Below are 22,454 nucleotides of genomic sequence, written 5' to 3'. Positions count from 1 at the left end.
ACATATCAACCGACATTTATTTTGTGTCTGCCTGGCATTATGTGCCAAAGAAGACCTTGTTAATGGCCTTGAATGGGCTGGTCAATTATAGAAACTACAGTTGAACATCTATAACTTGCAAAAGCTTTTGTTTTAAAATTAAATAAGAAGCTGAAAACGTTATTGGAAGGTAGAAACTATACCGAGTTAAGATGAACTAAGCAGCAACACTCCCATAAACATCCCAAAACTGTGGCTAAAACATCAAGCTGCACTTTATTTTCAATAAAGCTGCAGAAAATTGAATTTGGTGAAACCAAAGATGCATCAGGATGATCCTTATCCTCGTATATCATAGAGCTCTTTGAACATTAGAAGCCTAAAAGCTTTTGCCGCCGCAGAAGCAGCAGCAGCCACACACATCCGTCAATCCGTCAAGCAAAACACTCAAAATTGGATCCCGCCAGTTGCAGACAAATGGACGCAGCAAGGCGCTTTTCCACCTCCCCTTCAGGCCTCGCATTTTCCCCGTAGTAACACAGCGGCAATTGGAAACATATGGCAGGGCCACACACACGCACGGCACACCACAAGATGCTCAGCTGTGCGGCACAGTTGGCGGTCATTAGATGAACGCCGGTGACAAACAATTCGTTGACCTCTAACACACACACACCCTTGGGGAAAATTGGGGCAGTTGGGCCATTGGGAAACTCATTTGGAGACGGGAAATTAGAGGAAATGCCGGGCGTGCCCAGAACACAGTTGGGAAAGCTCCCAAATGGGCCTCCGAGCGAATTGTAATCAATTTGTGCAATTATGCAACATAGGCGCGGCGAATAAAAAAAAGACTTCCAAATGTATTTAATTTGTTTATCATATTTTGTCGTTATGAGGTGAAATATGGATTCCAAAAATAACCGAAAGATGTATGAATCGGGAACAATGCGGCAGCGTTTCTTTTGCATTTTATAGCGCTTTTATATCACAGCCACCAGACAAGATCAATGATTAAGAACTGTGCCAAAAAAAAAAACCCCAAGAAGCCAAGGCATCAAAAATACAGCAAGCCAAGCGAAACGTCAGCAGACGACAGCGACAACGACACCGCCAAGGGGGCGTGTCCCGAGTTGGGGAAAGGGAGGGTGAAATTTTCACATATGAAAATTCTTTTCAATGTCATTGAACGAAGAAAAATTTTAAGAGCACGCTGCTGCTGCTTCTCTGACGCTTGTGTGAAATGTGAAATGATTTGTCAGTAAATCAAGGCGACCCAGACGGAGAGAAGAAGCAGAGAGCAGATGGGCCTAGCCAGATATGTATAAAAGGGGTGAATGTGGGGGGGTCTGCAATCGAGGTCACCGCCATACATCTTCCTCAATGCAGGCTGCACTTAATGAAGATGATGTCGAGGATGCATATTTCACTAGCTCGAGAGTGGAGCAGCAGGGAAATGGAAATGGGGGGAAAAGAAAAGCCGTCCCCCCCCCCATCAAGAGCCTTTCAATTTGCCTTGGATCGGAAGAGAATCGTCCGATTCAATGGCTCGGTTACGTTTTAATCCCCTGCACTCGGCATCCGTTATGAGTTGCCATGGCACGTTGCCATTTCGCTTATTGCCGCCTGCATCCAAAATGATGAAAAGGCTTCTGATACGATGGCCCTGCAGGAGCAGAAGCAGGAGCACGAGCTAGGGGTGTGCCGGTAGCCACAGTTGTTGTCACCGCCAGCCATCTCCCCATGCAATTTTATGGCTGCCATTGTTGGCAGAAAATCCCTAAGCGTGTGGGAATCGAGCCAGTGTGGCAACTCGATAAGTTTTATCGCCCACATTTTTCAAACAACCGGGCTGTTAAAGTTACGATCCTGCCAAATCGCTAATATGCGATAGGACCTAAAAAAGACCACAAAAATTCGCGAACAGGATTTTTGCAAGCCACGGTCACATTGGATCCCCTCACTTCCGTTCTCTTTCTCACAAGGCGTCCCCGAGTTCGGATTAATTTTTGTCGATCCTAAATCCGCAAGCATCGTGTCGATCCGACAGTATTTGTTAAAGCGAATCATACCCATATTAAGTAAATTTAGTGCTCTAACGTATATTGGTAAGCTTGTGTGAATAATCGATCGCCGGAGTGCTAATTTTGCCTTTTCAAAACAGCGTCAGCCGTATCGGCAGAGTCGTCCAAGCGACCGGCATTGTTTTTGCCAGCAATTGCCCACCACGTGAGGTGGCAGTCATTTGTGGCATTCATCGTTGGCATTGTCTGTGGCTTCTCAGCGGGATCAACGCCACGTGTCATCGGAGCATTCGCACGCACAGCGTGGGGCTGCGCTTCCCATTTCGGCGGCCATACACGTGCCGATTGCGGTGATCCTCGATTTGGATTTTCTTTACCGCCTCGCTAACGTGTCACCGTTCCCTCACACGGCGCGCATATTGGATCGCCGTTCCCTCACACGGTGCACATATTGGATCACCGTGCTTTTCTTCGGCGCACCTATTGGATCGCCGTGTGTCTTTTTCGTGGCCACATCGTTCTTTGCCACATCGCCGTGCATCTTTGCCACATCGCGTGCGCTCTGCCGCATCCACACCTTGGCGGGCTGGTCTCGTTCCGCTCACGCCTCACGCAAGGGATTGCGGCCATCCCTGTCGCACATAGTGCGTGTCATTTTCATCAGCGCGAACGACGGAAGTAGCATTACATATCCGTATTGAGAGCTGGTGGCTGATCCGGCCCACACTCTGCTCCAGGAGCGGATAAACATGAATGATAGTGTCTAAAATATAATTAATTTTGCATATAGGAGCTTTTGATGTAAGAATTCGTACTTATAAACCTTTTCGGTCGTAATTTAGCAATTTTTTTTGGGAGATTTGGCAATTATAATATCGTTTTGTCCCTCAAATAACTTAAAACACATACAGCTACACATCACCAGTCATCAGGCCTGCTGACGTCGATGGAGAAAGCGTGAGTACGGCCTAGCCGCAAAACAACAAAATAAAACTGAACCCATCCTTATAATTTCGCCAAGACTTCTGAAATAGTTTGCACATCTTAATTAATTAATTGATTCAAAAGAATATTAATAAGTTAATCTATTTAATGTAAAGTAAAAAAGGAAAAAGCGTTCTTTCTTATCTTAAATTTTATTTCCTTTCATTGGATCTAAAACAAACTGACTCAATAAGAGGTCTCGTAACGTAAATAACGTAAACTTAGGCTTAAGGATTAGATTTAGGAAAATGTCTTTCAATATTATCTCAGCCTGCAATTATATGACTTTGAAAATGAACTAATTTGATATCTTGTTGGGCACCTAAGGGGATGTAGAGCATTGGTTGTATAAGGGTGGAGCCTGAATGGACTTCACAGGTTGGGAGGGTTTAGATTGAGGCCAATAACATCGGAGCCTCATCTTCAATAGGTACACTTCCTTCGTCTGATTCATATTATTTACCATATCCCCAGCTAGAGTATCTCTGTCTACAATATTAGTTATGTAGCACCATTGTTCATGTCAACACAAAACCCACGCCCATTTTCCCTGAGCCTGCCGAGCAGAAAAAGTAGACAGAGCGTGTTGAGGTGGACAACGCTCGGTGAGTGTGTTTGTTACAAGCGTCAACAGGGAAAATGGCTTTCCGCCACCAGCGTTCTCACTCGTTCAACCTGAGCGCCGCCTTTAGTGGCAGAGACAAGGCTAAAAGCAGCTGCCACTCCTGCAAACCAGTGCTGGCAAAGTAGCTACATAGGTTTTAGCTACAAAACGACAATTTTTAGACCTCTAAATTCTTGGTAACAAAATGAAGTTCCTTCTCTTTTCCAATTATTATAATTAAAGAAAAAATCTAAATTAAATGCATTATCAAGCTAGATTCTTTAATCTCCAGATAACATCACTCCCAGGTGCCCCCCGGGGATGATTGCCACATCTGCTGCTGCCGCTGCTGCTGATGCCGCCTGAATTGCACTGAGCCGAGCTGAGCTTAGATGAGATGAGAACGGCAGGAGAGAGATTGTGCCGGTGGAGGGCTGTGCCCAGATTGTGATAAGTAAATGACTCTTAATTGTGGCGAGCGAGATGCGACTATAATGATGATGATGACAGCGATTTAGGAGCGCAACAGGTGACTGTGGGTAAACTGCATTAAAGCCAACTTAACGAGGCGCATATATGAGAGTCTGCTTGACTAAGACATTTAATTGAGATTCAATTAGCAAGCAAACAAAGCTCTTGAATTGTAGGCGGCCTATAACAGATTTAATGTCTACAAAGTGCTCGTCGTTAGGCCAACGAGCAACAGGTTTAGTTTAAGCCCCAGAAAAGACGAGCACAGATGCGACAACCGAAGAGCAATCACTGGAACTGAGTAAACCACACAGCTGCAATTGACATTCTAAGCTTGGGAAAAAGTTTCCCCACCACCAAACTCAATTATTAGGCCATCAATTTTCCAGAGGTTTCTCATTAAATCAAAATCCGGACATGGCCCTTGGGCACCTGCGTCACTTGCCTGCAGAAATTTAAACAGGAAGCGTATCATTTCACTTAACTAACGCAGAATATTTTCCACTGTTTGGCAAACGTTTTGTAGAATATTTCCCAGGCGAACACATTAGTACATTATTGTGTATTCCTAGCAAGTTCAAGTTTTGTTTGCCACATTATGTTTGTTGTTCTAATTCGCCGAACATGAGTTCTGCCAACTGCCTGTTGCCAAGTCGAGGGGATTCACTTTTGATTTGTTGTTTGTACAAGCTCATTGGATGGCTGCCTGCCTGCTGGCCGAGTAGTTTTTAATTGCTCACCCTCGTCCGAGTGACGTCAATTGGGGGCTCCAGAGAGACCGACCGATCGACCGACCGACAAGATCGAAATAAATCAGGGACGGGATCGAGCAGAGGGCAGAGCATCGGGAATATATAGATTGAATATAAATTGCCCAACGTGAGAATAAAATGATTTTTCAATTTGCGCTGATTTTTCCACCCCTGACATTTTGATTTAGTTTTTGTTTAATGCTATTAATTATACAATTCTTTCTGTGCGTCTGTCTGTCTGCCGGTCTGCCAGTCTTAGTTTTGTTTGTTTGTTCAGAGAGTACATTGAAATGTTCTCATCACTTGGCAGTGGCTTTGGCTTTGGTCAATTGCTGTTCATTCGGAGAACTTCCTACAAAGTCATGGACGCTAATGGCCTGTTCCGAGACCACGACAAAGCTTGGATTCTTTGATTTTTGTCTTTGTTCTCGCTGCCCCCGATTCATCTTCCTCCTTCTCATCTTTCTCTTTCACTAAGTCTTTCGGTCTGCAGTTGAAAAAATTAAGAACTTGTTTCTAAATTTGATTTATTTATAGGAAAAGGTTAATTAAATAGATAACAAAGAGATAGAAAGGAAAAGTTGAATAGATTTGGATAATGGAACCCTTTCTGAAAATAATTTTAAATATACCCTTTTGAAAATAAATTAAAAAACTTATTTATGTACTTTAGAATTATATTTTTAAATCTAACATCTTTTAAGAATATTCCCTTTACAGAATATAATATAGAAACTGAAAATTCTTAGTTTTTTAATTAAGTTTTTTGCAAGTGTAATAAGTTCTTTTGATGCCCTGTCGGCGGCCCTTGTCGGCTTATACTTTCCCGTACTTAGGCCCTTGCTTGTGTCGACTGCACTTGGGACCTGGGGACTTGGAACCTCTGGCAGTCTCCACCAGCGCCGAAGAACAACGAAATGAGCACGCCACTCGAACGGAGGCGCCGCGATTCGTTTTTTGCAGGGCAAAACGGCCGCGTGTACTTTAACTTTGACCCAGTTGACGCCTCGATTGCAACACAACGAAAACAAAAACATTACAGGAGGCAAAGATGACACACATTTCGGGGGGAAATGGCAGAAGGGGAAACAAGTGTCGTACAGGGCCTAAGGGCATGACTTTCAAATAGCATTTAATTGAGTTTGTTTTGAGTTGATTGCTGCTCGACTTTCAGGCATTTGTCCCAGCAACAGTTTCAATCAGCTTTAGGCGAAACACATTTCCCAGTAAGATGAAAAGTGGATTGCACTAGCACCAACCATATCTGCACTTCCACTCGAATAACTACATGAAATCCCCAGTGCGGTTATATTATATATTATTTCAGGTTGGATAAATCGGAAACTTAAGTTTATTATTTGACCAAAAACCCTCTTACTAGTTTACTTTTAATCTCAACTGAATTTTTAAATTTCTGCTGTAAACATACAATTTTTCATAGTGTATTTTTTCCAATTTATATCTTTCTATTTCAGTAACTATTCACAGCCATGTCACACCGCGTATCCAATCGGGTTGGCATTCCAAAAATTAGACTCGAGCAGTGAAATTCTCACAATTCTATTGTTTGTCGCATGCTGCAAACCAAAAAACACAACGCACTTATACAAATAAACTCGGCTTGGCAACTGCAACAACCGAGCCGTCAGGGGCATTGAAAATACATAATTTTTTTGTTGTTTTTATTTTGTTATTTAGTAAACAAAACACGGCACGAAGCGGCTCTCTATAAACGGCGAAACTGCAGTCGAAGCAAAAAAAAAGCAAAAATAGATGGCAGCTATGGAAATAGAAAACGCAATAAGCAAATAAACAAACAATTAGCAGTAAGCTAAAAAAGACAAAACCAAAAGTAAAATAAAAATACTGTAAAATGTAGTGTAAATGTCCAGCAGAGAAGCCGGCAGTGCCCTTTGGGCTTACGTTTAGCAAGCGGGTCAACTTGTCATAATGATTTACGTGCAAAACTGGCGACGACTAACAATTACACCTGTACAGAGGCAACACAGTGCAGGTTGAGTTAATAGCACTTAAAAGGGGTTTGATTTAAGAGATTAAACTAGTTATTATAAGCTCCAAATCAATTTGGAGATTACTTTAACGAGGCAGTAAGTAGACACTTAATAAGTTATTAATATTAGAGTAATTAAGGCCTGATTTTGTACATTAATTAACCAAAAAAGGGATTGCGATTAGCTACAAATCTAAAGCAATCTATAAAACATGATGAACAAATTGAACTGAAGCATTTAAATTAAAATATTCTATAATTTTGGTAGTGCATTTATCATTATTCATTTATTATGTCTCTTATTATGGATATTTTATCCTTATTTGTAAGCAACCTGTTATTAATTCAATTAAAATTGCATCCCAAAAACTACTTTCTTTCCTCATTTAAAAAGCCAAAATATAGTGCTATTATTTTGAGAGCAGCTGTGTCCACATTAACGCACCAACAGAGGCAAACACAAGTACACCCACTAGCCACACACACACCCAACTGTGCCAGTGGAATTCATGTTTTTATTAGAATTGTTATTATAACCGCCGCATGCATACAAATACAAATACAAATATAGGCGACAATGCACGTCGTGTACAAAATTCTATTGTCAAGTGCAGTCGGGCGAGTGTTGTGGCAGTTTTACAAACGGAACTTTCAATACCCTTTGCTACAAGAGGGGTATTGTTAGCTTTAGTTTTGACTTCTGTCCTCTCTTGTATTTTCCACAATTTTATGTTAACTTATCTTAGACTAGGATTCTTAGTAACTACTATTTCCTCGCTTAATTTATATTATATAATTGCTTCGAGGGTATAACCACTTCGGTATGCCGAGGACAGCTTCCCTTTTTTGGTTGTTATCGCTGCACTTGCTCAACTTGTGGCTGGCATGGCTGATGGCCATTGTTGTGGCAACTGCAGCTGGCAAGGCAAACAAGCCGAATACAAATCGAGCCGGCTAATTTGAGCGGAAAATAGAAGACGGAAAAAATACAAGTGGAAAAAGGAAAATGGAGAATGAAAAATGAAAACTATGCAACACCCACGAGCTGAGAATTGAAATTTTCTCGCGGTTGGCAATAAGAAAATGTGCTTGGGAAATAACCTTAAGAGGTGCGCCAGTGCACACACACTCACACTCACACCTGTGCCCGGTGGACCAATAAAATATGCACTGAGCACCGGCTGCAATCGAATGTGAAAGGCTTTCCTTCCCCAAGGAGGGCTGCGAGCTCAAATAGAAAGCCTGCGCTTTAAGAGAGAGATCTTTTAATATTTCGCTGATCGACTTATCGCTCTTTAACGGCCATTAATCACCGATTCCTGCCAGGCGGATAATCTAAGCTGCGACTAACGTGGGCGGCCTTTCACCCAGAGCCAGGAAAATCCAGCTCAGATTTCAGCAGCAAGCCGCTTGAGCGAACCACTTCAGGTCCATTCACTTGGCCACATACAAGCCTAAGCAGTGAGTCTCTGGTCATTTGTGGGTCATGTGTATAAACAGCAAACCGCCAGCCGTAAACTGCATAATCAGCAAAGTACCCCAAGCTGTAGTAGTACGACCCGCCAGTCACATTAAAATCAGAGCCAAATTGGGTAATGAGTGCACAGGAAAAATATGTTTTAACTTAACTAAAATCTTATAGGTAAAAATATGTAAAAATCACTTGAAGATATATATAAGAACTAAGGAATACTCATTGGAAATAAAAAAACTAAGCATTAAAAAGGTATTTAACAATCACTAATACCTCAAGAACAAAAGCTTTGATCATCTATCAGTAAAATCATTTCGAAATATATTCATTTTTTAGTCTGCAAAGATTTACTTGAATTTTATTTTCTGTGTGGTAATGCAATAGCTGCAAAGTTGCTGAATTTCGCTTTGCCAGCTAGTGAAATTGAAACCTTTGAACGGAAATGGGAAGCGCCTCGACGACGTCATTGTCGATAATATTCCATTGGGGACTGTGAATGAATTCGGCGAGTTGTATTCAGTTGGTTGCCATGGTTATTGTGAAGTGGTTGGAGTATTAAACAAGGCAGGGTGCCGTTGGTTGCCCCTCTGCAGCTGATTTACTTATTTAAGTTATTTTCAGAACATATTTCGTTTTCATTTATTACAATATCGCGTCGACGAGGTGCACTTGACTCCAATTACTGTTTACTGTTTACGGATTTATGCTTGCTTGAGCGGAAAACACATACATACTTAAACGGGGGTTGCATTGAATATATATGACACAAGTTTGGCTTGGAAAAAGTTATTAAAAACTCGGCTGCATCTTCTTTGTTTGAGAAAACACTTGTAGTGTAGGGCAACAAGAAACGAGCAGCGTAATACGGATGTTGCATGCACTGTGGAGATAAGACAATGCAATTGTTTGCACTTAAATTGAGTTTAGAGTCGTTGAAGGTCTGTAATACAGAGCAATTTAAACGATAAAAGAACGGAAAGAAGACTTTAATGGAAAAATTACACAAAAGAAAGCTTCAACGAATAGGGGTTCAGTGAATGTCTAAGATTTTTATAATCATTTTGAACTTTTTAAAAGGAAATTTAAGTTTATATAATTAAAATTCTTGATACCAAGAGAAATAGTTTAGAGCAGACCTCGTGAGAGGTGTCCCTGAGCAACCTGTATTTTGCTTTTGTTCTGGTTTAAGCTCTTGCTCAGTCAAACATACATTTTCATAGCCATGATACTGATAATTATCATCAATTTCCATCAGATTGCAAGTACTGCATTCAGCAAACAAACAATACAACAATTAGTAATAACTCAATAACCACTACGGATGACAGCTCGACATTTTCTGTAATTAGGTTGATCAACCCACGCTGAGGGAGAAAGCTTGGTGCGTCATCCGATATGCTGATTCAGTCGCAGGCTCATCAAACCCAACCGCAGCTACACACAGACACCACAGATACCCCGTTCAATCACTGACATAGATGCAATTATTATATGCAATTGTTGCCACATCAGCTGCATTGCGTGTGGCATCCCCAGATGGATATCGAGACCACAATGGTGCTGCTGCCGCCACCCTCAATCACTCTGTCATTCAATCACGGCAATCAACGGACACGTGCTGTCCGACTAAAGCCAAAATCGAAATTCGAAACAGCAACATCCACGGTGCCTTGCCATTTAGAGTTAGCCACTTGTTGCATGTTCATTGGGGTATATTTTCCTACAAGTAATCGGATTTGCATTTGGATTTGAACTTACCATTGCGTGAAACATCGAGCTCGACGAGATTTTCAAAGTTTTGTATATCCGGCGGCAGGCGGCCAATTTCATTGTCACTCAGGCCCAGCTTTCTCAGGCGATGCAATCTGAAGAAATTCTGCAAGCACGGAAGAGAGAAGAAACAAGATTTAGACCTCAGCACGACTCTCGGAAGCCTTTCAAGACAAAAGGCATTGCATCTCAGTTAGGTTTGCTTGGAATCGCTCTGTTCGTTCGTTGTTCCGTTCGTGGTCATAAATCTCCCAGAGGTTGTCATTTGTTAGAGCCGTGACCCGTCCACCACCAGTCAGTTTACCATTAGAATTACCCAGGGTTCCCTCCTCCTTTTCGGTCCAGCTTTCCTTTCGCCCCAGACAGTGGAGACATGTCGCCAACAATTCATTTATGAAAATCACGACTTCGATTCGAATTTCGAAATAAATTATGTTGGCGCTCCACGGACTTTCCAAAGTGAAGGGTGCCTAGGAGTACCTATGCCTAGACCTGTGCCCGCATCCCAACTCATACCCGTACCCGCACTCCATCTGACCTTCCTGCAATGTGGAGTACTCATCTTGGAAAGAAAGTTACCGACTCGCTGAGTCATAGACCTCAAGGTTAACAGCCCCAGTCGACGACGCTGCTTTCGGTTCTGCCACCGCGATTTTTATCGGCCATTGTTGTTCTTGGTTCTTTCTTGGGGCGACCCAAGCCCAACAAAAAGAAAAAAGAGCAACGGCAGCGGCCGTCGCCGCCACCAGAATAATGAAAATAATTCGTAGTTGTGGCCGTAAAGTTTATTAAATTCTTTCTATTTTTTGTTGTGCTCTTTGTTTGTCCCACATGACAATAGAAGTGCCGGGCCAAGTACTGGGAGTTGTTGACCCAGTTTTTTGGGGCACTCTGAACAAGCGAATTCCGCACCTCGGACAAGGCCTGCCATCCACCAGCTCAGAGCATTTTCGGACTTACAAATCGAAAGGAATTTAAGGAAGGGCAGCCCATAAATCCATGTGAATTCGGGGACACAAGATATCACATAAAAATGATTTACAGAACTTTTAAATTTTAATTTAGTTAACAAAATATATTAAATAATCCATTTATGACGACTTTATCAATATTAAAATACTGTATTAAGTACACATACTTGTAATCTTAAATGAATTTTGTGGAAAAATCAACAAAGCCTTACATATTCCTTTTGATTACACATTTCTCAGAGAAAGAATGTTTTTGTTTCGTTCTCTCGGAAAATAAGATAAATGACAAATAACTTTTTGTAAAATATAATGTTTTTACCTGAAAAAAACTCATTAAACTAAGATTTTCCTCAGTGCAAGTTTCTGGGAAAGTCAATGTCAGAAAAACCATTGGTTTGTATAATGAACAAGGGGCTCTTTAAAGACAAAGCGGCTTAGACTCCATTAGTGTCAGCTGCATTGCTTTTGCTGCTTTTGGCCACCTACAATGGCCATGTTCTTTTTCCTATTTATGCAAACAGAAAAAGCGAAAAGCCTTTCAACAAATCATGCGTCAAAAAGTTGCAACTGTCAGCGACAAAGGCAGGCGCAAAAAAATGCAGGAAGACAGCAGCGCCGTCCGAAAAAAGAAGAACAAAAAACAAACGAAGCTTGCATATGAAAATGGCCCAAAGAGGGCGGCCACCACAGTGGGCCAGAAGGTAGCAGCGGGCGGAGGTGGACTGGCCGAGAGTGCAACAAAAGCGGAGAAACAAAACGAGGACAAGGCATGACGACAATAAAAATGAATGCGAATTGCAAACTTTTCGCCAAGTGCTGGCACAAAAGACACCCAAACCACCGTCCCCCTTCTTGGCCCAAACAACCCACGCTGCAGCTCCGCAGCTGGGTTGTGTGAGTGCGCACGTACATGTACATGTCTTTGCCCGTCACTCTCCTTGCATGGCCATAAATTACCGGCCGGCAGACCGGCCGGCTTATAGCCATGAGTACACGGAGCACCGAGTACTACCAGTTTGTCTGCCACTCGAGTGCACATACACACACGCCCCGGGATAGACTCACTCACTCAGCCAGCACACTTTTACTATTGTATCTAGTCGAAGCAGGCGCCCAGCAAGTGGCAGTAGCCGGCTTTTGGCCCGGCCAACGACGGCTGTTCGTTCGCATCGGTTGCATCACCGAGCGACGACGAGCGACACAACACTGTATGAGCTGCATGTGCATAATTCGATTTTAAGCATAGTTACTTTATCTGTTATGCCCGTAAACCTCTAACAAAAACAATTCAATTTGCCTTTGTCAAGAGGCCCAGGTCCAGGCCTGGTCGGTCGGAAAACCAATTTGTGCTGCCTAAAAGCCATACTAATGGAGCCTGCCTGATGGGTCGGCCAAATTCCTGATGGCCAGAATATAATGCAATTCGAGGGGAGTGCGAACTGAGCCATGACCCGGGTGCGCTTCGCTGCCCGCCAGCAATGTTTTAATGTGTGTGCCCCAGTGTATCTGCAAGTGTAATCTGTTTTTGAATCCGAATCCGAGTCCGAGTCCGCATCCGAGTGCCCCCCGAGTCCGCCGGTGATGTATCTGGCTCACTCACACAGCGGGGCAGCACACGCATGTACAGACATAACCGCACTCGCGAGTGGTGTGTGCATGTTGCAAATGACTAGGCGCCCAGCAAGCATCGCACTCGGCCCGAAACGGGTTCTAGATACATTTCGGCTGCGAGTATCTCTGCGAACGCATCTACAGCCACGGCCACGTAAACCAGCTGAGCTAGAACAGCCAACCGGGCTACAAACCAACCGACAACACAGACAGACAGACAGCAGCAATTATGTGCAGAGCTGGAACTGAAGACTCCGACTACGTTTAGTATTTCACGCCGCACTGAAGATACAGATACACAGATGCACTCAAAGAAATGGAAAAGAACATCAAGTTTAAATAATTTTAGGGGAATATTTAGGGAAAGACCAGGAGGGGGAAAGGAACTCAATCTTGCCCAGGAAACTCACATGTTTCTCTCCAACTCAAAGGCTTTTCGTGCCATGTTCTATTGACACTCTTCACACTCCACTTTTCTTCGAGTGCAGCTTGCAACAGAGGAGTCAAAAAATATACAAATATGTGTAATCGTCAAACAAACAAGACACGAGCTTCTCCAGTGGCATCCGCCAGAGGAAGGAATCGCATCTACTGCCTCGCTAAATCTGGGCGCCTGGTCCAATCTGTACATCTTCATTTTTCCATTTACCATCGCAGGCCAACTATCTGAGTATCTGTATCTGTGTGTGCCTTTATGCATTTGTCATGCCAACAACTTTCTTTATGGCAGCCTGCAGACGATGCAGCCAGCCACCGGATAACAAAAAAAAAAAAAAACAGCCAAGTGGTAGTCAGCGGAAAAGCACTTAAAACCATTCGTACCTCGTTTCCCAAACAGCTGCTTCGGAAAATGTAGTATCTTTCAGATGCAAATACAGAAATTGCAACGCCGTTGCCATATCAGGCGCCATATATCTAAAGCTCCAGCATCCACAGCGAATCTCAGCGAAATGGGAGAAATGCACTTTGGGTAAATAACATTTAAAACAGCTGCAAACAAACTGAGAGCAGCTTCAGCTTCCAGGTAATGTTTGATACAAAAGCCTTCAGAAACAATTAAGTGGAAAACATTTATTTATTTATAGGCAAACCGGTTTCCCACAAGCTCCCAGCTAGTGGATAGAATCCAACAAAATAAGCGATGGGGAATGCGAGAGACGAGCGTGGCTTAGTGTAACGAAAACGAAATGAAAAACTCAAAACAAATCGAATGAAAAATTCCACAAGTAAAGTACAGTTCGACTCGCGGCTTGAGGATGATAACTGTGGTTTTATAATGTACGTAAATCATATAGCAAGCTCGTAAAAACGGAAAATAATGCCTAAGATAATCTTTATGTTGGGAAAATGAATTAAGAATTAGTTTTGCATTTTAGTAGTTTAATTGGTGTTTTATAAAGAAGCAATCAACATGTGTACTACTTTTATAATTGATAATGAATAGTAAGCTTTCACCAATCATAGCCTGGTTTGATTTTAGGAAAACTTATACCAGATTTTAATATAAAAGTATTTTTGTTTAGGGTTACTGAGTTCTGACGGTATTTTTAAGTTTCTTTAAGCCACAACAAATGGATGACCCAAGTGTTTAAGTTGCCCAAGCTATATTGATGACCAAAAAGTTGCCAAATCAAAGAGGGTTGGGTATCGTTTCGGGGTAGCCAGGTGTTGAGCCAAGTTGTGCGGCGACTATTGCGCTCACTTAGCCAAACTCACTAAAAGCGGTGCGACGCCATTTTAGATTCTTGCTGGCTGTTTTCGTAGCTGTTGTCGAGTTCGCTGTGTCAGGTACGCGATTACTACCAAATGATGTCATTGCCGTCGCTCCGCTCTTGTTGTTGTTGCCTCGGTCTTTGTGTGTGTTCAATAGCCAGACTGCCGGTTAAGTTTTTCACGAGCGCCCCCGTTCCAGTTTCCTCCCCCAAACGCCGAGAGGCACCTGCTTTGGTTCAGGTTTCGGCGGGGGCCTGAAAGGAGAACAGCAAGAGTCGGAAAAGACAGGAAGGTTGGCCGGGCCGGGTAAGCAGGTTGAACCTCAGGCCCATTGGGGCAATGCCAGGCGATAAGGTGATTACTCGGTATCTTATCTCAGAGCGTGACTAATTGGCCCAAAATGAATGGGGCCAGTTGGGTCTGTGAATGGTGGGTGGGTGGCATGCCAGCGGAGAGAAGCCAATTTTCTGGCCGCATTGAGTCCATTGTGTCTCCTTGAGGTAGGTTCCAATAACTCAACGCTGGAGAGCCCTAATCGGGGAGTTGCATAATGCAAATTACTAGTCGAGGGGGAGAGTATACCAAAGCTAAAGAGGCCCTTTAAATAATTGCGGAAAATGCAGAATTTAAGGCAGCATTTTCCCATTCAATTGCCAACTCCTCCTGATGAAGGCAAACAAATGCCATAAGATTGAAACAGATTGTCGTTGAGTTAGTAACGAGTCTATTGAGGTCGGTACACGCTAAAAAATTATTAAGTTTTGTACAAATAAAAGTTGATATGGTAATCTTTGGACAGTATACAAAATTAAGATAGATTCGATATATTTTAAGGTTTTTATGGGAATAAGTAAAAGAGTTTAAAAGTAAAAATTAAAAAGCTTAAACTTCCTTAATCAAAATTATAGCAAATCTCTAATCATTCTATAAAATTTTTTCGTGTGCACTCTCCCCACAACTCGTCGATGCTATGACAACGCGGAAATTGTGTACCGCTCTCAACAATCCAGGAAAAGGGTTGAGAACGGCTCGCCATTCCATCAGCAGAAGCTAAACTGAAGCAACAATCACATCCGCCGCCGCTGTCATTCGTTTAGCATTCAACCGAACTCAGAACATCATCATTATATGGGAGTCTTGTCGTCCATTGTGGTTGCTCTACTCCGGCTGTTTGCCGCGGGAAAGCAACATGTGGCCGCTGAACGCTGCTCCAATAAATGCTGGGTCTGCATTTGCATTAGAAGTTCATTAGTGACTGCGGTGGATCGAAGAGGAAACGGGAGGGAAGCTGCAGGAAGACCCGTTGGAGGCCTAATGAAAACTGACCAAGTGCATGACAGACGGAAGGGCAAGGAGTTACTGGCTGACCGCAAATGAATTGCAATTCTGCAACAAGATACTGCCGCTACCACCCACCACTTGTTGCTATGTCAACGAGCCAGTGTTTATGCTTGTTTACTTGTTGTTTATTTACCAGCTGCCGGCGTTGAGGAAGACCGCTGGCTGGCACAGCCAAATAAATAACCAGAATTATTCACATCCCAATCGAAATAATCCGGAGAGGCGCGAGAGTGAGCTGTGGCCAATGGAAGCCACACCCAATTTGTGGCTATTATCGGGGCACTTGGCCACTAATTAGAATGCTGCACATGCCGGAGCCTTTGATCTGCCTGCCTGCCTGTCCCGCCGACCCGCGTTGCGTAATTGCAGATTCAATTATGCATGTACTCTCTCTCCATTGTGGCTGCACTGTCAAAGAACCCCGGCCAGAGTTAACTCGGCCCAGCGCAGCCCACTGCGAAGCGGCTTTTCCCCCCATTTCCCCGCATTAATTAAAGACTTCCGCCCGGCCGGGGAACCTCTTTTGTCGTAATTGTTGTCTTGGTAAATGGCAATGCTCCAGCAGATAGCTGGCTAGCTGACTGACCAAAGGAGAATGGCCCTGAGTGCGGCCATTCAGGGAAGGATAAGGCTGAGTTTGAGGTTGCGAGAAGAAGGACTGGCCCTGGGCGGGGTCAACGCACCCGGGGATGCAAATTACGTGCCCAGCCATCAACCCCTTGAGCTTAGGACCATCACCGCCGCGGCGGTGGGACAAGTTTGCAAACATAAAGCTATCATCGCCAGACAAGGCCGTTCAGTTCAGAGTTGTAGCAGATAACCAAGGGGTTTGAGCAGATCAAACAATCCATATTGGAATGCCCAGCAGTCTATAGGCATTTCTTTCTTGAAAACATATCTATATTGAGGGGATTGCAAACAGAGACATCTTTGTTTTAGCTTAAATTTGCCTCTTAATGTGTTATTTAATATATTTTACTTGATTTTTTCATATCAAATTTATAAATTCAATTGTTTTTCCTTAATTTCATTTTGTACCAAGCCTGATATTCTTATTTTCCCAACATAAACACCGCATCTATTAATATTTAATTTTCATTTACCATCCACCCACTAAATTCTCACCCCAACTGAGCCTGACTTGCCGAATTTATTCAATTTCCCACACACTTTGAACTATGACATTTGCAGGCTAGCACCCAGCCCAGCCCAGACCGTCCCAGCGAGAAGATTCATTCAGCTCAGGTTGATTTTCCCGGGCCGCGGTATACAGTCGAAGTTCCTAAAGTCGAACTTTTCCGAGAGGAAATACTTAAAGCTGGAACAACTGCCTTTTAAACGAGACTCACACACTCTTTCTTGAGTATAAATATTTGTAAAATTACCATAATTTTGCTAGCTAACTATAGAAACTAATAGGCATAAAGAACCAATAATTTGTCCGATTAAGTAGCTTTCCAACTGAGAATCAATATTTTGGCGTCTATATTCCACTCACCTTGGGCAAGTCGCGAATGTGGTTGGCGTCCAGGAAGAGCTCCTCCAGCGTGCGCGAATAGCGCAGGATCTCCTCGGGCACCTGGGGGAGGGAGCAGTGACGCTTGTCCACGAACTCCACCTGCCGGTTGCAGCCCTTGAAGATGGGAATGCACTTGAACATGCTGCTCGTCTTCGGCCGCGGCGGCTGCTGTTGCTTCTTCTTGGACGTCGTCTTGCTTGTTTTTGTTGTTCGGGGGGGTCAAAAAGGGGTGTCGCAGGGGCTTCTGCCGCCTTTATTTCGTATTTGTAGCAGTTGTTGTCCTTAAACTTGGCTCGAATCACCGACACTGAGGAACATTGCCAGACACTTTTCACGGGCCTCGCTTATCGCACACGTTTCGCCCACATTTTCACTGCAATTTCATTTTGTGATTTTTTCTTGATTAATTTCGAGTGTTTACGCATTACGTGGCGGCCTTACGTTGCGCAAAAACGTAGGCCTCTGCCTGGCCTTGCCAATTGCTTTGTTGTTGTGGAGTTTGTTTGAGCGCGCGCGAGAGAGAAAGAGAGTTGAAGCACTCGCTCGCTCTCTCTCTCTCTTGATAAAAAAAACAGGAATGTGCCTGTGTGCGTGTGCTGTTAATAAGCGAAATAATGAATAATAATCAATTCTAATTGTCAATTGGCTGGAATGCCATAAAACGCATTTCATCACGTAGTTAGTTGGCAACGCGACGCATTTGTTGCTTCCTTTCCTTTTCCACACACACACACACACGCACACTTGAAAACGTTAAGCGAAGGGGTCTAGAATGGAGGAATTGGTGAAAGAAACTTAAGCGGCACAAAAGCGGAAAATTATTATTAACGCGACACACCCAAACAGACACACGCACACCAAGCCGGGCCTTGGAATTGGAAATGCTTTTGGCTGATATTCCCCATTTTTAACCACTGTGCGAGGCGGCGTATGTTTTGGAATTTACACACACACACGCACGCTCCTGCATGCTGCGCAACAACAAAACGCTGGTCATAGGCGGCAAAAAATCTACAACAACAATGGCAGTAAGCCAAGCAGCGAAAGGGAGCGAGCGAGTCGGGCGAAGGGCAGAGGGAGAAGGAGATATTGCGTTTTTGCTAGTTAGTTGCCTCTTCGCCCATTTTCGCATTTATCGCGTTTTTCGCACACCTTAACTTACAAGTGCAGGGCGCGTAACCGAGTATTTACTGTATAAGGCTAAAGGAGCCCCGGAATATATCACACGGACACGAACGACACACACACACGCCCACGCAGCCGTTTTTAATTCACGAAAACGGGAAAAACAGGCGATTTGTTTTAATATTCTCTAAAACAGGATAAACACGAGCGTGGCCGCAAACGCCGTTGTTTCAGTTTTTTTTTTCATCCGCCCGCGACACAACAACACCGTTCGATTTTATTTTTCTTTTTGGTGTGACCAGATGCCGGACACCTTAAATATCTCAAAGCTAGACAAGGCTCGCTATTTCCGCATTCGCGGCATCTGGGCATACTAAAACGCTAAAAAGCGACCCGAAAAATCTGGCAACGCTGGTAGATCGGACCAAAAGTACCAGATCGTCAAAATGACATTACTGCGCGCGGTCTGGTACTTTTCATCGCTCCTAAACGGACTATCTGGCAATGTTGGTCGCTAAGTCTGGTAGCACTTGTGTTTTATTCACCTACACTGAAAAAAAACGTACATTTTCTGACAAATTTTAGTTTTTGTCTCATTTCTTCAAAATTTAAATTATCAGCAACAGCAATTACTTGTCATTTTACTATTATTAAATTAATTTTTAATATTTTGTGCCATACACAAAATTAATTTTAATAATGTGTCAGATTGTCAATTTAATTAAATATAAAACAATTTTATTGTTATTATTATTATTCTGTCAAACCAAATTTAACGCACCTTCGGACATTTTTGATTTATTTTAATAAAGATATGTGCTAAAAAAAAAGATAATAAATTAAAAATCCTATTTTATGCATCCATATAATTTTCTCAATCACAAATAAATATGACACAATAAATTTAAAAGACTAATAATGAAGCATTTGCTGTCCCTGTTAATTTTATTTTTAAATCAAGCCTTTAATTATTTTATTTATTTATTCTATTTTTTATTATATTATTATTAATAAGATTAAGTGTCCTGATTAGCATGGGCTTCCAAATTGTTTTGATTACATTTATACGTTACGTATACGTATATATTACGTATACGTAATGTATAGGGGGAAAGTAATGATTAGAGGGAAAGTTTAGGGGCTTTTAAGCTAAATACTATCATGATATAAATCGGCTTACAAATTTTAATTTAATTTGTTTAAAAGTTAGACTTACTAAATTTAGTATAGTATACTATACATTTTTTTTTAATTTCCAGGAATTTTATTTTAAACTTTCTAAATTTTATTTCCAGAGAGTAGACAATCCACAAAAGAAAAATAGTAAACCAGCCAGTGCAACTTTCCGGCCGTTTGTGGTTGTCCCTGCAGCTTATTTTCTTGTTGCTGCTGCTGGGTGTTGTGTTTGTTGCTGGGTGCAACTTGCAGGGGCCACTGACAAACACAGCTGTCGAGTGCGGCGCTTAAATGGCAAGTAAACTGCAGCCGAGCGTTTGCTTAGCTAATTTTGCAGGCCGCCTTTGGAGGAGCACAGCACACGGCGCCTCCTTGACAATTGTGTGGGCGTGGTGGGCGACAAGGTGCCAGGCGTGGGCGTGGGCGTGCCGTAGGCGGGGCTGTGCACTTGCTGCTTATTATTTGCACTCGGCAAGGCCATCAGGAGGGTGGCGGGAGGGCTGCCAGCCTCTTCTGGGGTGAATCGGAAAATCTTTTATTCATGAATGCCGCGCCATAAAAATTGCACAATTTGAAGCGCCTCCTCCTCGGAGACGTACGTATGTCCAAAAAAAAAAAGGAGAAGAATTTACGCGCCTTGGGCGGCTCTCTCAAGGATTTCGGCAATGGCTCTCCTGGTCGCCCCCGCCCCGGCTCCTTCTTCGGCACGCTGCAGGCGATAGTTGCATAAATCATAAAAGCCCCCTTTGCTGTTGTCCTTGCTCCGCCCGTCCCCGCTCCCTTGCTCCTTGTGCTCCAACTCCACTCGCTTCCTGGGCAGGACTTTACGACACTTAAGCAGCGCTAGGGGGCGGGGTGTGGGGGCGTTGAGAGTGTCTCCAAATGTCTGAATTTGATTGCGCGGCCACAACAGCGGCTTGAGGAGCCCCAACTCCCCCTTTTCAGTCTTTTGCGCCGCCCGGCATTTAACGGGTTCAACTCCCCTCGATATACTTCGCGCACTTATTTATGAAGGTCTAAAGGTGTCCTAAAAAAAGGCTTCTCCGGCTTAGGTTTTTTTTTTTATTGGTGGATTCCTTGCCTGAAATTTTGTTACTGGAGCGAAGGCGAAGAGACTGATGAAAAACATTTCAGAAATTAGGTAAAAATAAACGGATTTCTTAACCAAATTCGACTTGAAATGACTTTAAACTTATTATGATTTTAAAATGTATAAACGCACTTTTCATTGTGTAAATTTATTGTTTTGTACCACCTAAAATAAACATAATATAAATAAAAAATAGAAATATTAAAGCTTGCCAGAGACCCCTTTTAGGGCTAACTTTACACCTCGAATACAAGTGGTTCTCTGACTTACATCGAGACCAATTCAACATAAACCATAATAGTTATAATTTTTTCAAGTAGACATGTATAAAATGCATTTGCTCAAGCCCCCGATCCCCTCTCCTCTTCGCAAGGGCTTGATTGGCCTCACCACTCAGCCACCTGCCTTCATTCGCGTGGAGACCAGGCTCCCCCCTCAGCTGGAGCACCAGCCGGGGTCAGGAGGGCCACGCACTTAATTTATGACTTGCCGTGCAATAATTCAAAGTCATAGGCCTCCAGAGACCATTCAGGGAGCTCTCGACCACTCATTCGCTCAAGGGGCTTCAAGGGGGCTGGCGATGGAGGCAGGAGAATGTGGCAACACCTCGCCAGAGGTGGAGGGAGAGGAAAAGCCGGGGCTATGGAATTTTTAATTAAAATATTAAAGCATTGGCTGGAAGGTGTTTTTAATCTTGCGAAATTGTTTTAATTGTTATTTAGGATTTGTTGTTCATGGCGGTGGCGGTGGCGGTGGCTCTGATGGCCGTGTCCTGGTGTTGCTGTTGGCGGTGCTGTTTGTGGTGCAATTTATGTGCGCCTAATTAGAACAGACACGGCGGTGTCAGAGGTCCTGGCGCTGTTTTCATTCTCTTCCTCCTGCTCTTCCTCTCCCTTTTTTTTTCTGTAATATTTTTGTTTTTTTTTTTGTGTTTGCCTTACACAAAGCCGCTTCATAATTACCATATTTTCAAATTACCATTGGCCAAGTGCGTCCTGGGACGCGTCGGTCTCTGGCCATGGCCGCCATTTTCCTTGGCCCCGCGGCCATAAAAGCTAATTGTATGTGTGCGTGGCTAAGGTAAATCCTTGGCATGTTGTTGCTCGGTGATTTATATTTAATTGTTGTCATTATGGTCATCAAAATCGTGTGAAGTTCCACGGCCCCGGAGGATGAATGAGCGGAATAGCTGGCCTGGTGTGCTGCTGTGCCCTGGGATGATGGAGTGCCTCAGCTGCTGTTGCTGCTGCTGCTCCTGCCGGGGATTCTTCGAGTGTTTCCTGGGTCAACACGCTGACAGATGTCTAATTGCTGGCCAAGTTCCTCGTCCTCTCTCTCGTCCTGCTGATAAGAGCCTAAGAGCTTGCCTTTCTCTTAGGGTTTGCCGAAGAGTCTGGGGAATGATGAAAATGGGACAGGATATTTCTCTCTTAAGTCCTATATTCTCTTGAATGCCCAGTTGCCGACAGTGCTGACAATAAAGTTATTTTTAAATTTTTAAATTAAATCAATTATTTGTTAACTAGTTATTCCAAATAACCTAATAATATTGTGTGTTTTAGGGGTGTAAATTGTTTTACAACAATTATTTTGTAAATTGTAGGTATCTATTTAAACTTTCTATGACCCAAAGAGTGGGCAACCTTACCGCCTTTTAAGGTTGCGAATTGTTTTGGTTTTAAATCAAGTTTGAGCCAAATATTCGATATGGATATTCATATAATTAAATTCAATTAAGCCCGGCTTTTCACTGAGTCTTGGCCGAATTATTCCCAAACGAAGCCAACACTCGAGTGACACAAATATAATTGAATGGAAGTGTATTTGATTATGCAATTTGGG

General features: G+C 43.1%; 1 protein-coding gene and 1 long non-coding RNA gene across 21 annotated transcripts in view; one reads left to right on the top strand and one right to left on the bottom strand.

The window, feature by feature from the left end:
- Positions 1–18,631, bottom strand: part of scrib (scribble planar cell polarity protein) — a 62,332-nt gene extending 43,701 nt beyond the window's left edge. For 19 of the 20 annotated variants that reach the window (XM_070286443.1, XM_070286444.1, XM_070286437.1 and 16 more), the window contains exons 1-3: positions 18,384–18,631; positions 17,201–17,594; positions 10,055–10,172 (exon numbers count right to left, since the gene is read on the bottom strand). In XM_070286443.1, the coding sequence (XP_070142544.1) occupies positions 10,055–10,172; positions 17,201–17,362 (280 nt within the window). In that variant the 5' untranslated portion in view covers positions 17,363–17,594; positions 18,384–18,631. Of the gene's footprint in view, positions 1–10,054; positions 10,173–17,200; positions 17,595–18,373 lie in introns of all 20 variants that reach the window. The other variant, XM_070286438.1, reaches the window with a different exon arrangement.
- LOC138928964 (uncharacterized) lies at positions 1,771–3,282 on the top strand. Its single transcript, XR_011445372.1, has 2 exons — positions 1,771–2,084; positions 2,141–3,282. It is a non-coding gene; the product is annotated as an uncharacterized lncRNA (long non-coding RNA).
- Positions 18,632–22,454: the final 3,823 nt, after the last annotated feature.

Source organism: Drosophila kikkawai, chromosome 3R (genome assembly GCF_030179895.1).
Source record: "Drosophila kikkawai strain 14028-0561.14 chromosome 3R, DkikHiC1v2, whole genome shotgun sequence".
Lineage (NCBI taxonomy): Eukaryota > Metazoa > Arthropoda > Insecta > Diptera > Drosophilidae > Drosophila > Drosophila kikkawai.
This window is presented reverse-complemented; position numbering and strand designations above follow the sequence as displayed.